We start from the raw sequence: 16541 nt of genomic DNA on the forward strand, positions 1-16541 counted from the left end.
ACAGCCAAGAACACATGCAGTACTGACAATCCAGAGCGAGTGAACCTGTAAAACCAACCTGTTTATGTGCCTCCTTGAAGGAGGGAGGTGCAGGAATCAAGAGCAGGAGAGCAAGGAAGTCCCAGTGGCACAATAGTTTATTCCGAAAGTCCCAACTCAACAACATCATGGGGGGGAATACGCCCAAACGAGGTCGCCACACACAGGGGAAATAAACGATACCCACGGGGGAGAAACCTACACACATACCAAACCGGTACAACTGCCGTGTGAAAGAAAAAACCTGTGGTGCAGACACGCACCCCTAACACAGTAACCACAGCAAAACAATCCCGCACAGACTAACAGGCAGCGGAGGTAAATAAACCCACCGAAATCAACTAACAGGACACAGGTGTAAACAATACAGACAGACACAATCAAAAAGGAAAAATGGATCGGTAGCAGCTAGTAGGCAAGCGACGACGACCGCCGAGCACCGTCCGAACAGGGAGAGGAGCCACCTTCGTTGGAAGTCGTGACAGTACCCCTCCCCCTGACTCGCGGCTCCCACAGCGCACCGGCGCCGGCTTCGAGGACGACCCGGAGGACGAGGCTCAGGGCGATCCGGATGGATGAGGTGAAACTCACTCAGCATGGGTCCAAGACGTCCACCAAGACGTCCTCCACCGGCACCCAGCATCTCTCCTCCGGACCGTACCCCTCCCAATCCATGAGGTACTGCAGGCCCCTCACCCGATGCCTGGAATCCAGTATGGACTGTGTAAAAAACCAGAGGTCAGGCTGACCGAGACCCCCAGACGCTCCATGAACACCTGCCAAACCCGGGACGTGAACTGGGGACCCCGATCAGAAACTATGTCCTCAGGCACCCCGTAGTGCCGGAAGACGTGAGTATACAGGGCCTCCGCAGTCTGTAGAGCCGTAGGGAGACCTGGCAAAGGGAGGAGACGACAGGACTTAGAAAACCGATCCACAATGACCAGGATCGTGGTGTTAGGATGGAGGAAGATCAGTCAGGAAGTCTACCAACAGGTGTGACCAAGGCCGTTGTGGAATGGGGAGCGTTTGTAACTTCCCTCTGGGCAGGTGTCTAGGAGCCTTGCACTGAGCGCACACTGAGCAGGAGGAGACATAAACCCTCATGTCCAAAGCTAAAGTGGGCCACCAGTACTTCTCCCTAAGGCTTCGCACCGTCCTATCGATACCCGGATGACCAGAGGAGGGTAACGTGTGCGCTCACCAAATCAACCTATCACGGACACCAAGCGGGACGTACCTCCGTCTAGCTGGACAATGAGGTGCAGTAGGCTCTGACCGAGATGCCCACTCGATGTCCGTGTCCACCTCCCACACCACCGGCGCCACCAGAAAAGAGGCCAGAAGTATGGGGGTGGGATCGATGGACCGCTCCTCTGTATCATACAGACGGGACAGTGCGTCTGCCTTAGCGTTCTGGGAACCTGGTCTATACGATATCGTAAATCTGAATCTGGTGAAAAACATGGCCCACCTTGCCTGGCGAGGGTTCAGTCTCCTCGCCGCCCGGATGTACTCCAGATTACGGTGGTCAGTCCAGATGAGGAAAGGGTGTTGAGCCCCCTCACGCCAATGTCTCCACACCTTCAGAGCTTTACGACAGCCAGCAACTCCCGGTCCCCCACGTCATAGTTTCGCTCCGCCGGGCTGCGCTTTCTCGAATAGAAAGTGCAGGGGCGGAGCTTCAATGGCGCGCCCGAGAGCTGTGAGAGCACGGCTCCAATCCCAGCCTCGGATGCGTCCACCTCCACTATGAATGCCAAAGAGGGATCCGGATGAGCCAACACGGGATCCTCGGTAAACAGAGTCCTCAAGCGACAAAACGCTCTGTCCGCCTCAGCCGACCACCGCAGACGCACCGGTCCCCCCTTCAGCAGTGAGGTAATGGGAGCAGCCACCTGCCCAAAACCCCGGATAAACCTCCGGTAGTAATTGGCAAACCCTAAAAAACACTGCACCTCCTTTACCGTGGTGGGAGTCAGCCTATTACGCACGGCTGCAATGCGGTCACACTCCATCACCTACCCTGATGTGGAAATGCGATAACCCAGGAAGGAGACAGCCTGTTGGGAGAACACGCATTTCTCAGCCTTGACGTACAGGTCATGCTCCAACAGTCGCCCAAGTACTCTACGCACCAGAGACACATGTGCGGCGCGTGTAGCGGAATACAGTGGGGAGAACATGTATTTGATACACTGTCGATTTTGCAGGTTTTCCTACTTACAAAGCATGTAGAGGTCTGTCATTTTTATCATAGGTACACTTCAACTGTGAAATCACATTGTACGATTTTTAAGTAAATAATTTGCAATTTATTGCATGACATACGTAATTGATCACCTACCAACCAGTAAGAATTCCGGCTCTCACAGACCTGTTCGTTTTTCTTTAAGAAGCCCTCCTGTTCTCCACTCATTACCTGTATTAACTGCACCTGTTTGAACTTGTTACCTGTGTAAAAGACACCTGTCCACACACTCAATCAAACAGACTCCAACCTCTCCACAATGGCCAAGACCAGGATGCTGTGTAAGGACATCAGGGATAAAACTGTAGACCTGCACAAGGCTGGGACGGGCTACAGGACAATAGGCAAGCAGCTTGGTGAGAAGGCAACAACTGTTGGTGCAATTATTTAAAAATGGAAGAGGGCCAAGATGACGGTCAATCACCCTCGGTCTGGGGCTCCATGCAAGATCTCACCTCGTGGGGCATCAATGATCATGAGGAAGGTGAGGGATCAGCCCAGAACTACACGGCAGGACCTGGTCAATGACCTGAAGAGAGCTGGGACCACAGTCTCAAAGAAAACCATTAGTAACACATGCCGTCATGGATTAAAATCCTGCAGCGCACGCAAGGTCCCCCTGCTCAAGCCAGCGCATTTCCAGGCCTGTCTGAAGTTTGCCAGTGACCATCTGGATGATCCAGAGGAGGAATGGGAGAAGGTCATGTGGTCTGATGAGACAAAAATTGAGCTTTTTGGTCTAAACTCCACTCACCGTGTTTGGAGGAAGAAGAAGGATGAGTACAACCCCAAGAACACCATCCCAACCGTGAAGCATGGAGGTGGAAACATCATTATTTGGGGATGCTTTTCTTTTCAAAGGGAACAGTATGACTGCACCGTATTGAGGGGAGGATGGATGGGGCCATATATCGCAAGTTCTTGGCCAACAACCTCCTTCCCTCAGTCAGAGCATTGAAGATGGGTCGTGGCTGGGTCTTCCAGCATGACAACGACCCGAAACATACAGCCAGGGCAACTAAGGAGTGGCTCCGTAAGAAGCATCTCAAGGTCCTGGAGTGGCCTAGCCAGTCTCCAGACCTGAACCCAATTGAACATCTTTGGAGGGAGCTGAAAGTCCGTATTGCCCAGCGACAGCCCCGAAACCTGGAGGATCTGGAGAAGGTCTGTATGGAGGAGTGGGCCAAAATCCCTGCTGCAGTGTGTGCAACCCTGGTCAAGAACTACAGGAAATGTATGATCTCTGTAATTGCAAACAAAGGTGTCTGTACCAAATATTAAGTTCTGCTTTTCTGATGTGTCAAATACTTATGTCATGCAATAAAATGCAAATAAATTACTTAAAAATCATACAATATGATTTTCTGGATTTTTGTTTTAGATTCCATCTCTCACAGTTGAAGTGTACCTATGATAAAAATTACAGACCTCTACATGCTTTCTAAGTAGGAAAACCTGCAAAATCGGCAGTGTATCAAATACTTGTTCTCCCCACTGTATATCAGAATGTCATCGATATACACCACCACACCCTGCCCATGCAGGTCCCTGAGAATCTTGTCTACAAAGGATTGGAAGACTGCTGGGGCATTCTTCAACCCATACGGCATGACAAGGTACTCATAATGGCTGGATGTGGTACTAAAAGCTGTCTTCCACTCATCTTCCTCCTGGATACGTACCAAGTTATACGCGCTCCTGAGATCCAGTTTTGTGAAGAAGCGTGCTCCGTGAAATGACTCAGTCGCCATAGCGATGAGAGGTAGTGGGTAACTGTACCCCACCATAATAGAATTTAGACCTCTATAGTCAATGCACGGACGCAGACCTCCCTCCTTCTTCTTCACAAAAAAGAAACTCGAGGAGGTGGGTGACGTGGAGGGCCGAATGTACCCCTGCCTCAGAGATTCAGAGTCATATGTTTCCATAGCCACCGTCTCCTCCTGTGACAGGGCATACACGTGACTCCTGGAAAGTGCTACGTTTACCTGGAGGTTTATCGCACACTCCCCTCGTCGATGGGGTGGTAATTGGGTCACCCTGTTTTTACAGAAGGCGATAGCCAAATCGGCATATTCGGGGTGAATGCGCACGGTGGCGATTTGGTCTGGAATCACCACCGTCGTTGCACCGATGGAACCTCCCACACACCTACCTGAGCACTCCTCTGACCACCCCTTTAGAGCCCTCTGTTGCCACGAAATAGTGGGGTTGTGAAAGGCCAACCAGGGAATCCCCAACACCACTGGAAATGCAGGAGAATCTATGAGGAAGAGACTAATTCTCTCCTCATGACCCCCCTGAGTAACCATGTCCAGTGGAGCCATGGCCTCCCTGACCACCCCTGACCCTAATGGTTGACTATCTAGGGAGTGCACAGGGAAGGGTTTGTCCATCTGAACAAGGGGAATCCCTAACCTATGCGCGAAACCGCGGTCCATAAAATTCCCCGCTGCGCCTGAATCTACTAGCGCTTTATGCTGGGAATGGGGGAAAGAAATGAACACATACATGTGACCAACAGGGGGCTCTGGGTGAGCCTGGTGCTGACTCACCTGGGGTGTTCCGAACATTACTCGGCCTGCCGTCTCGGCTCCCAGACGAGCTCCTCCAGCACCGGTCGGCAGTGTGCCCTCTCCGACCACACCCAGTGTAGGAGGAGGCTCCTCCTCCGATCACCCTCGCTGCAGCACCCCCTAATTCCATGGGGGTTGGAGCGGAGGCGCTGGGGGGTGGAACCAACAGGACCCGATCTGGACGCCCGCACGTAGCCAGCAAGTTGTCCAACCTGATGCACGTGTCCACTAGCTGGCTGAGGGTAGCGTCTCTGCATGCTAGCTCCCTGCGGACGTCCTCACGTAAGCTGCGCTACAGCGGTCAATTAGGGCCCTGTCGTTCCACCCTGCGCGGGAGGCCAAGGTCCTGAACTCCAGAGCGAAGTCTTGTGCGCTCCTCGTCTCCTGCCGTAGATGGAACAGACGCTCACCCTCCGCTCGACCCAACAATCCCGCACAGACTAACAGGCAGCGGAGGTAAATAAACCCACCGAAATCAACTAACAGGACACAGGTGTAAACAATACAGACAGACACAAACAAAAAGGAAAAACACAACCCGTCGACACAACCCTCTCTCCACCCTATAGATTATGTTTTTTATTCCAGGGTCATTGCTCTATCACCTTGGCTGTTTTACACCTAGGCCTATATCATTAGGATCAAGAATATAAAAGGTAGCATAAATAGCTTATATAGAAATATATAATATACCTTTCTCTCACTTAGAGAAGTGCTTCCATAAGCCAATTATTGTGATAGTTTCTACCGTTAACTTTAATCACTTTATCCCAGTGTTAACCAGCCCACACACACACTAGAGACAACAACCCTGTTGACAATATCTAATCCATCCATTCGCCAGTGTGTATCAGAAGAATAATCATCCTTTACATTTTTTCTTTTGAGATTTATTTTTTAAATGTAAAAGGTTAATACCAATTATTTTAGGATCGTATAGGCCTATTCCAATTGAGAACCTAGGCAGGTTTTTAATTATATAATCCTTTATCCTAGCCCTATAATACATCTATTCATATTTATGAAGTTTTATTTTAAAAGCGAATCATTCTGATTCACATTGGCGAACAAGGGCGGCACTATATAACAGCTTTTAAGCCATAATATACCCAACCTCTACAATTAGGACATACAGTTGAAGTCGGAAGTTTACATATACACTTAGGTTGGAGTCATTAAAACTAGTTTTTCAACCACTCCACAAATTTCTTGTTAACAAACTATAGTTTTGGCAAGTCGGTTAGGACATCTACTTTGTGCATGACACAAGTAATTTTTCCAACAACAGGTTATTTCACTTATAATTGACTGTTTCACAATTCCATTGGGTCAGAAGTTTACATACACTAAATTGACTGTGCCTTTAAACAGTTTGCAAAATTGCAGGAAATTATGCATGGCTTTAGAAGCTTCTGTTAGGCTAATTGACATCATTTGAGTCAATTGGAGGTGTACCTGTGGATGTATTTCAAGGCCTACCTTCAAACTCAGTGCCTCTTTGGTTGACATCATGGGAAAATCAAACGAAATCAGCCAAGACCTCAGAAAAAGAATTGTAGACCTCCACAAGTCTGGTTCGTCCTTGGGAGCAATTTCCAAACGCCTGAAGGTACCACGTTCATCTGTACAAACAATAGTAGGCAAGTATAAACACCATGGGACCACGCAGCCGTCATACCGCTCAGGAAGGAGATGCGTTCTGTCTCCTAGAGGTGAACGTACTTTGGTGCGAAAAGTGCAAATCAATCCCAGAACAACAGCAAAGGACCTTGTTAAGATGCTGGAGGAAACAGGTACAAAAGTATCTATATCCACAGTAAAATGAGTCCTATATCGACATAACCTGAATGGCCGCTCAGCAAGGAAGAAGCCACTGCTCCAAAACCGCCACAAAAAAGCCAGACTACGGTTTGCAACTGCACATGGGGACAAAGATCGTACTTTTTGGAGAAATGTCCTCTGATCTGATGAAACAAAATATAACTATTTGGCCATAATGACCATCGTTATGTTTGGAGGAAAAAGGGGGAGGCTTGCAAGCCAAAGAACACCATCCCAACCATGAAGCACAGGGGTGGCAGCATCATGTTGTTGGGGCGCTTTGCTGCAGCAGGGACTGGTGCACTTCACAAAATAGATGGCGTCATGGGGATGAAAAATGATGTGTATATATTGAAGCAACATCTCAAGACATCAGTCAGGAAGTTAAATCTTGGTAGCAAATGGGTCTTCCAAAAAATTGGAAATTACCTCATGGATACTTCCAAAGTTGTGGCAACATGGCTTACAAGGTATTGTTGAGGTATTGAAGTCAAGGTATTGGAGTGTCCATCACAAAGCCCTGACCTTAATCCTATAGAAAATTTGTGGGCAGAACTGAAAAAATGCGTGCGAGCAAGGAGGCCAACAAACCTGACTCAGTTACACCAGCTCTGTCAGGAGGAATGGGCCAAAATTCACCCAACTTATTGTGGGAAGCTTGTGGAAGGCTACCCAAAACGTTTGACCCAAGTTAATCAATTTAAAGGCAATGCTACCAAATACTAATTGAGCGTATGTAAACTTCTGACCCACTGGGAATGTGATGAAAGAAATAAAAGCTGAAATAAATCTTTCTCTCTACTATTATTTTGACATTTCACATTCTTAAAATAAAGTGGTGATCCTAACTGACCTAAGACAGGGATTTTTTTCTAGGATTAAATGTCAGGAACTGTGAAAAACTGAGTTTGGTGTATGTAAACTTCCTACTTCAACTGTATGTTATTAAACAAACAAAAAACGACCTTGATATTTCTAATGTACAATCTTTAAATTAAATACATAAAAAATCATAAAGAAAAAAAAGGTCAGCCTTACCCATCCCCGCCTTCCCCTAAATCAAAACTTGATTTTACGTCCATATAGTTCAAAGTTCCATATTGCCTAGATAGAAAAATGAAAAAAAAGTTCATCATACCCATTCTGCATTACCATAAATCCAACCTTATTTTAAGTCCACATAGTCCACGGTTCCATAGTGCATGAAACATTTTTGTTGTTGTTGTAAAAAAACAATAAATCCATATTTGTACTGTGTAATGCAGTGCAAATATGTATTGGGGACTACTTCAACAGGAGGTAGCTACACTCACAGCCACGTTGTAATCTTCCAGTCCTTGAACATTTGATTATTTACATGTAATTTATCGACCACTAGACGAACATTCTGCTTCTCTGCTCAGAGCCTTTTGAAAGTGGGGTGCAGAGCACGTCGTCTCTCCACTATTTCATGAGGACATTTTTCATTAATAGAGAATGGGGAGTTCTTCAATTCCCTACCCTGTTGTAAGAAGGCAATTTTCATTTCGTAGTGGGTTAGCATAGTTACGATTGGACGGGGCCTTCCCTCTGTTCTTCCACCAAAACGAGATCTTTGAAAATCAATTGTTTCCACCTGTTCATCCATCATCTTGAGATTACGTTTCATGAACACTGACTTTTTCCTCCGTTGACTGATAGATTTAGTTTTCATCCTCCTTTATTCCCATTATAACAATATTATTTCTCCTACTTCTGCACTTTAGATCAAGTAATTCTGCTTTCATTGTTTTATTATCATACCGTAGCCTCTGTAGTGTCTTTTAGGGAGTCCAATATTTTCAATATTTTATTTTCCGCTCGTATTTCTTCTATATTTTTATTACTGTAATCCATTCCTGTTTTTAAAGCCTCAACCTCCCCCAGTAGCCCAGGCAATAGATCCAGTTTTTGTTAACTGATCGCTCATATTCTATCTTCTGGAGACATAGTTATAAAAACATCCCCCTCCAATGTTAAGTTTGGAATTTTTGAAGGCAGCTTACCTCCCGTTTGGCTCGCAGAACTCGAGGAAAGATCTTCTCTTGTTCGATTCGATGTATCCATTTCTTTTTTGAACATATCAAAATGCTGATCAATAAATAGTTCCAGATTCACTATAGTATCCAGAATGTTTGTTTCGTAGGTATCAGCAATTTTTTTGTGATTAATTCATGGGACAAGCTGTGCCTACCATGCTGCCACCTGCCACATCATCACCCCCCTTGCAGTCATCTTTGCAGGACGGTCACTCCTAGGGAGAGTAGTAACAGTGCTAACTTTCTCCATTTATAGACAATTTGTCTTACCGTGGACTGATCAACATCTTTTGTAACCCTTTCCAGCTTTTGCAAGTCAAGAATTCTTAATCTTAGGTCTTCTGAGATCTCCTTTGTTTGAGGCATGGTTCACATCAGGCAATGCTTCTTGTGAGTAGCAAACTCACATTTTGTGAGCGTTTTTTATAGGTCAGGGCAGCTCTAACCAACATCTCGTCTCATTGATTGTACTCCAGGTTAGCTGACTCCTGACTCCAATTAGCTTTTGGAGAAGTCATTAGCCTTACATATTTTTTCCAACCTACACTGTGAGTGTTTAAAGTATGTATTTTATGTAGACAAGAAAAATACAATAGTTTGTGTGCAATTAGTTTAAGCACAATGTGTTTGTCTATTGTTGTGATTTAGATGAAGATCAGATCAAATTCTATGACCCGTTTATTCAGAAACCCAGGTATTTCCAAAGGGTTCACATACTTTTTCTTGCCACTGTAGTATGGAGAAGCAATACTCCAAGCCACAGCTTCATACTCCTTGGTGTGGGGGGTACATGGGCGGTTTTTGACAATTTTGGGGGATTCCTCATGTCTTACTCATTTGTATGAAGAATTTTGGTCCAAATTGGATGTTGGGTACTATATTTTGGTCATAAGTTCCTAACCTTGTGTAACGATCTTCTTCATCTGAGGAGTATGAAAGATCGGACCAAAACGCAGCGTGGTAAGTGTCCATTGTAATGAAATATAACTGAACACTGAAATACAAAATAACCAAAGTGAAACAATGAAAATCGAAACAGTTCTGTATGATGAAACACAGACACAGAAAACAACTACCCACAAACCATAGTGGGAAAACAGGCTGCCTAAGTATGGTTCTCAATCAGAGACAACGATTGACAGCTGCCTCTGATTGGGAACCATAACAGGCCAAACACATAGAACTATGACACACACTCAGATTTGTGAACATGGTCCCTAGCTGTGTGTTGCCGCTCTCCATGTTGTCTGTTGTCTGTAGCTTGTGAGGTGTGGAAATACTTTGTTGCTTTTATGAATTTTGTCTTGCTGCTTTTTGTTTTATGTTGCTCTGTCTGTATGCTACGTCTTGCTTGTCCTATGTTGCTCTGTCTGTATGCTATGTCTTGCTTGTCCTATGTTGCTCTGTCTGTATGCTATGTCTTGCTTGTCCTATGTTGCTATGTCTTGCTTGTTCTATGTTGCTATTGTCTATATTGTAATTGTTTTTAATAACCTGCCCAGGGACTGCGGTTGAAAATTAGCCGGCTGGCTAAAACCGGCACTTTTACTGAAACGTTGATTAATGTGCACTGTCCCTGTAAAAATAAAAATAAACTCAAACTAAACTCAAACTCAAACTCACGCCCTGACCAAACTAAAATAGAGACATAAAAAAGGAACTAAGGTCAGGACGTGACACCTTGTGTCATTGTGTTGCACAGCTTGTGCCCACAACTCCCTTCCAAAGTCCCGTGGGGCAGGGACAATGAGGCATTAGAAGCACAAAGAGAATCCCGCTCCATAGCAGAATCATAGCTAGGGATAAAGGCCCCACACAATCGCTTGTTTCCATCAGCAGTAATTACACAAGAGAAAATCCTCTGGATGCCGACAATGGAGAGATGGACAGTGGTCAGCCATGTTAGAAAGAGAGACAGAGAGAGGGGGGATACAAAACTAAGGCATCTTCCTATGTTGCTTGTGTTATTCTTCTCTCTGCTTTAGATTAGTTCACCCTTTAGTCAGATACTTGTTAGGTCTGATGAGAAATATTAAGGGAATGAATGCAGACTCCTGGTGCTGAGTGAATGTGTTGTTTACTGCTTGAAGAGTGACTGGTGTCTGTCCCGTCCATGCTTGTCTCACAGGAGCAAATTCAACACCTCAGTTAGACTGTCAACAAGCCATAATGAGAGTCTATATTTGGCTTTTATTACCATGTACCTCAGACTCACCTCTCATCCTCTACCGCTCTGTTGCAGTCTCGCTGTTTCTCTTCTCATTCAATCACAAACCCTGTCTCTCCATCTCTTTCTCTCTCTCCCCCTTCTCTCCAATAAACCCCTAACTGTGCTGTCGATTTCAGCAGTTAATCGCTACCGGCAACACACTGCTGCCAGCTGGGGGCCTCCAACTAGCTCTGTGTGTATGTGTGTGTGACGACCCCCCCACCACACACACACACATAATTTTCCCGTGCACACACACACTGCTGGGTTGTAAGGGAACAGAGACAGCTGCTCCCCACTATGGCTGAGGTAACAGTCTCCTGTACTAGGGTTCTCTTTCTATTGGCTAAACCAGAGGAGTGACGGCAGGGGAGAGAGGCACCGGACGGGAGTGTTTGTGACTATGTGTTTACAAAATAACCTTAGCTCTGGACTATGATGCCATAAAGGTGCTACTCTCTCTTATTCCCCCCTCGGCTGTCCTCTCCTCCATTTCTCTCCTCTCATATCTCCCTTCCTCTCTCTCTTGACCCTGGAACTAACATTGTTGGCCTCTGGGTTGTACTTGAAGGACACACTATGGAGGTGAGATACTGTATTTTTGTTAATTTATCATTTATAGGTGGTATGTACACAGAATGTGGATAATGTTGTTACACAGGGTGGAGCTTGGGGGCATTTAAGCAAGGTGTCAATTATAGCTTTGCTTTGTTCAAGTATTTATCAGAATATAAAATTACTGTCTGAATTTCGGTTACAGTTTTAGTGCCATTGTCCTTGGATGTGTTCTTATAAAGATATTGTTGTGCCTACATGGATTCATTAAGTAATAAGGCCTGAGGAGGTGTGATATATGGCCAATATACCATGGCTAAGGACTGTTCATATGCACAACCAAATCTGGAGTGCCTGGACACAGCCCTTAGAACCCCCCGAGGTGCCTTATTGCTATTATAAACTGGTTTCCAACGTAATTAGAGAAGTAAAAATACATGTTTCGTCACACCCGTGGTATACGGTCTCATATACCACAGCTGTCAGCCAATCAGCATTCAGGATTCAGCATTGAAAAATCAGCATTCAGGGCTCGAACCAGTTTATAATACATATTATATTACATGGCTATTACATATTAGTACATTCTGGGCTTAAAAAAAATATTTTTTTAGAATTGTGTGATTATTATACTATAAAGTGCTGTGTAGGTAATGTACAGTAGTTGCTGTGTTGTAGTGTAGCCTTGTCCAATTCTGTGTTTAACACAGGATATTTGTTTAACGGTCACTGGTTGTAAAGTTATATTGTTTTTAGTAATATGTATTTTGTTACAGGTGTTGCATTCTATTTCCTTTCATTTCTGTTATTGAGGCTTGATTATTTGGGATTTAACATCAGCACGACAGGCATTGGGATGAATTGGTCCAATAGACTTGCTGCTGACAAATACAACTATGTGCCTCATGAGTACTGTATGCACAGCAGATAGATGATGAGTGCCCCATTGCTATACACTGTTTGCTCCTTGCTTCTTACTCCATAGATACTGGGGTCTCTATGGACACTCTGTAACTTAGAGCCTGTCATCCTTCATGGGTCATGGTTATTGTGCCCTTCACATATCTGTACACATTATTTCATAAAAGGGCTCCATACTGTGGTGCTGTGGAGCTTTTGAGAGGGCAGGTTACCATGACTCACAGAAAAATGACATTCCCATGGCGACGGCTGCTTGGGGTCAAGAGCAGTGTTGAGACACATTCCAAGTAGGGACACGCTGAGAGGAAGAGCGATGAAGATAAAGTGAGAGAGACAGAGGAGGGGAGGAAAGAGGGAGATTGAATTAAATTGTGTTGGGTTTGGTGTGTTCTCATAGATTTCTGTAATGAATTTTTAAACTGTGGCCACAATGGTAGAGAGAAACATAGATTTTCCTCTCTCACATACAGACACACACTTGCACAGACACACACCAGCGGCGGTCGGTGCCATTTAAGATGATGGAGGACGATAATTTTTTTTATGGGCATGGCCTTATTTCTATTAAAGCATATTGGATGACTGTCATTCATATTCCATTCACCCAGATACATGTGACATTGATAGGTTTAGGCTACTACATGATACTCAACATGTTCCCTATACCCATCATGATGTTGCTACAACCTAGCCTATGAATGAAAGTTTACAACGTAGGTGCACAGGTTGAGAGAAGAATTTGAGTAATCAAGGTGACAGACAGTGACACATTCAATACTGCATTGCACACTCTTGCCTGCATCTAGTTGATCTAGGCCCTAGAGTGTAATCATTAGTCCAACAGTGGCAAACTACAGTTTCTATTGGACAAATTCAGGTATGTTTATCCCTGTTTCGTTCCGTTTAAGAAACGTTTTTCAACAGAATCAGGGGAAGAATACACCCATGATCACACGCAAACACAGTTCACTTTCATAGCAGCCACATACAAACAGCATGTACACTTTGCTCATTGTATATTCCTCCTCTCACCTTTTCCCTTCACTTGTGGACTTCAATGTACAACACATCAGCTGTCTGTGACCAGGCTAAAAAAGCTTTCCAAGCCAAACCTTCATATCACAACCACTAACCGCTACACACAGCCTACATCATTGTCACCAAATGAGCTAATGTCATAGTCAACATAGCTACTAGAACTAACACCTAGTAAACTCGCTACAATCATGCAGTACGGTGTACGATCGCCAAGCATGTTATGCAGTTACACCGGCAGGCCCCGGTGGCAATACATTAATACAATCAAAAGCTTACCTTGACTTGGAAAGGTTCCAATGTTGGATAACCATAGCCAGCTAGGTAACATAGCATCCCTCTCTGTTTGAGCTGGGTGTTTGAATAGGCTAAACTAGCTAGCTGCATTCACTAGATAAGTGTAAATAAATATAATACAACGAAATATAGCTAGCTCTCTCTCGCTTATCTTTCTTTTTTGAATAAAAGTATTTGTTCAAAACTAGGCTAGCTAGCTGTAGCTTATGCTTTCAGTACTAGATTCATTCTCTGATCATTTGATTTGTTGGACAACATGTCAGTCCTCCAGAAGCTGTCATAATTACTGCGTAAGTCTATGGAAGGGGGTGAGAACCATGAGCCTCCTAGATTTTGTATTGAAGTCAATGTACCCATAGGAGGACGGAAACTAGCTATCCTCCGGCTACCCCATGGTGCTACCATACAGAGTGTTGTTAAGGTTACTGTTGACCGTCGCTGCAAAACAGTGTGTTTTAATCAATTATTTGGTGACGTGAATTTATTTTGCATAGTTTTATCTAAAAGGTGTTTAAAGCCTTGTGTAAGCATCACTGTGTCCAGCTCTCTCTCAACTCATACCCACATTCACTCAAATTGCTAGCTACTGAAATATATGCAAACATACATAAACTATGATATACAGTACTGCATACTTTTGAATAGTGTAACCCACCAGAGAAACCATTTCTACAGCCATAACATAGCTGGTATTTTTCCATTTAAATAATCATTGTTGACTCTCTCTGTACATCTTTAGGTAATGCAGGTTGTGCGTGAGCAGATCACTAGGACTCTGTCCAGTAAGCCCACGTCTCTGGAGCTGTTTAAGAACAAGGTGAATGCTCTGAACTACAGTGAGATCCTCAAACTACGCCAGACAGAGCGGCTGCACCAAGAGGAGACCCTCGCCCCGCCTGTATTGTGAGTCCTTTAACTGTTTGAGAAGAATTTTTTTCTCTCTATCTCGATCTCTCTCACTCTCTCTATGACACACACACACACACGCACACACAACCCCTTGTCAGCCTGTACTTCCCCCAAAGGCCTCTAGAGGACAGCGATCAGCCCCCGTAGTGTGTGTATGTGTGTATACTTCAGTGTGTATCAAAATCAAATCAAATCAAATTGTATTTGTCACATGCACCTAATACAACAATGCTTTAAAACCTTAACCAACAATGCTTTAAAACGTTAGAGAAAAATAACTGATAAGTTAAAAATAGATAAGTAAAAAAGTAACAAATAATTAAACAGCAGCAGTAAAATAACAATAGCGAGGCTATATACAGGGGGTACCGGTACAGATACAATGTGGAGGCTATTTACAGGGGGTACCGGTACAGATACAATGTGGAGGCTATATACAGGGGGTACCGGTACAGATACAATGTGCGAGGGCACCGGTTAGTTGAGATAAATGAGGTAATATGTACATGTAGGTAGAGTTAAAGTGACTATGCATAGATAATAAACAGAGAGTAGCAGCAGCGTAAAGGGGGGGGGGGGGGTGATTAGATGTTCAGGAGTCTTATGGCTTGGAGGTAGAAGCTGTTAAGAAGCCTTTTGGACTTAGACTTGGCGCTCCGGTACTGCTTGCCATGTGGTAGCAGAGAGAACAGTCTATGAGTAGGGTTGTCTTTTAAAATTTTTAGGACATTCCTCTCACCGCCTGGTATAGAGGTCCTGGATGGCAGGAAGCTTGGCCCCAGTGATGTACTGCGCCGTACGCACTACCCTCTGCAGTGCCTTGCGGTCAGAGGCCGAGCATTTGCCATACCAGGCAGTGATGCAACCATGCTCTCGATGTTGCAGCTATAGAACCTTTTGAGGATCTGAGGACCCATGCCAAATCTTTTCAGTCTCCAGAGGTGGAATAGGCTTTGTTGTGCCCTCTTCACGACTGTCTTAGTGTGTTTGGACCATGATAGTTTGTTGATGATGTGGACACCAAGGAACTCTCAACCTGCTCCACTACAGCCCCGTCGATGAGAATGGGGGGGCATGCTCGGTCCTCCTTTTCCTGTAGTCCACAATCATCTCCTTTGTCTTGATCACTTTGAGGGAGAGGTTGTTGTCCTGGCACCACACAACCAGCTCTCTAACTTCCACCATAAAGGCCAGGGGTGCACAATTAGAATTCAAAGAGGCCCAGTGACTAACATTTTCTCCCCCCAAAGGTCCAAAACCATTCAAATGTCTAACATGCGCTATGATTTGAGTTTGAGTTTATTTTATTTTTACAGGGACAGTGCACATTAATCAACGTTTCAGTAAAAGTGCCGGTTTTAGCCAGCCGGCTAATTTTCAACCCCAGTCCCTGGGCAGGTTATTAAAAACAATTACAATATAGACAATCATTGAGCAGTGAGCACACGCAGAGCAACATAGGACAAGCAAGACGTAGCATACAGACAGAGCAACATAGAACAAAAAGCAGCAAGACAAAATTCATAAAAGCAACAAAGTGTTTCCACACCTCACAAGCTACAGACAACAGACAACATGGAAAGCGGCAATACACAGCTAGGGATTATGAAAACAAATCTGATTGACCTTTAGCCATGTATTCATACATTTTGTGAAAGTGTGATAGGTGGTGCAGTTATGTGTGTCTGATGGCAGTGTATTCCAGACATGGGAAGCTCTCACAGAGAAAGCAGATTTACTAAAGGTGCTTATCCTTAAGGGAACTATACAGTCACCTCATACAGTCAACTATACAGTCATTTGGGGGCATATGTAGTTCTTGTATATGTATAGCTAATAAACAAAGTACTGCATTTCAATAACATTTCAAC

General features: G+C 44.6%; 1 protein-coding gene across 2 annotated transcripts in view; it reads left to right on the forward strand.

The window, feature by feature from the left end:
- Nucleotides 1-16541, forward strand: part of elmo3 (engulfment and cell motility 3) — a 47555-nt gene that overhangs the window by 20787 nt on the left and 10227 nt on the right. Inside the window, exons 1-2 of one of the 2 annotated variants that reach the window (XM_031801861.1) lie at nt 11066-11538; nt 14501-14664. In XM_031801861.1, coding sequence (XP_031657721.1) covers nt 11533-11538; nt 14501-14664 — 170 coding nt within the window. In that variant the 5' untranslated portion in view covers nt 11066-11532. Of the gene's footprint in view, nt 1-11065; nt 11539-14500; nt 14665-16541 lie in introns of those variants that run through there. The other variant, XM_020456980.2, reaches the window with a different exon arrangement.

This window comes from Oncorhynchus kisutch, linkage group LG22, assembly GCF_002021735.2.
Source record: "Oncorhynchus kisutch isolate 150728-3 linkage group LG22, Okis_V2, whole genome shotgun sequence".
Lineage (NCBI taxonomy): Eukaryota > Metazoa > Chordata > Actinopteri > Salmoniformes > Salmonidae > Oncorhynchus > Oncorhynchus kisutch.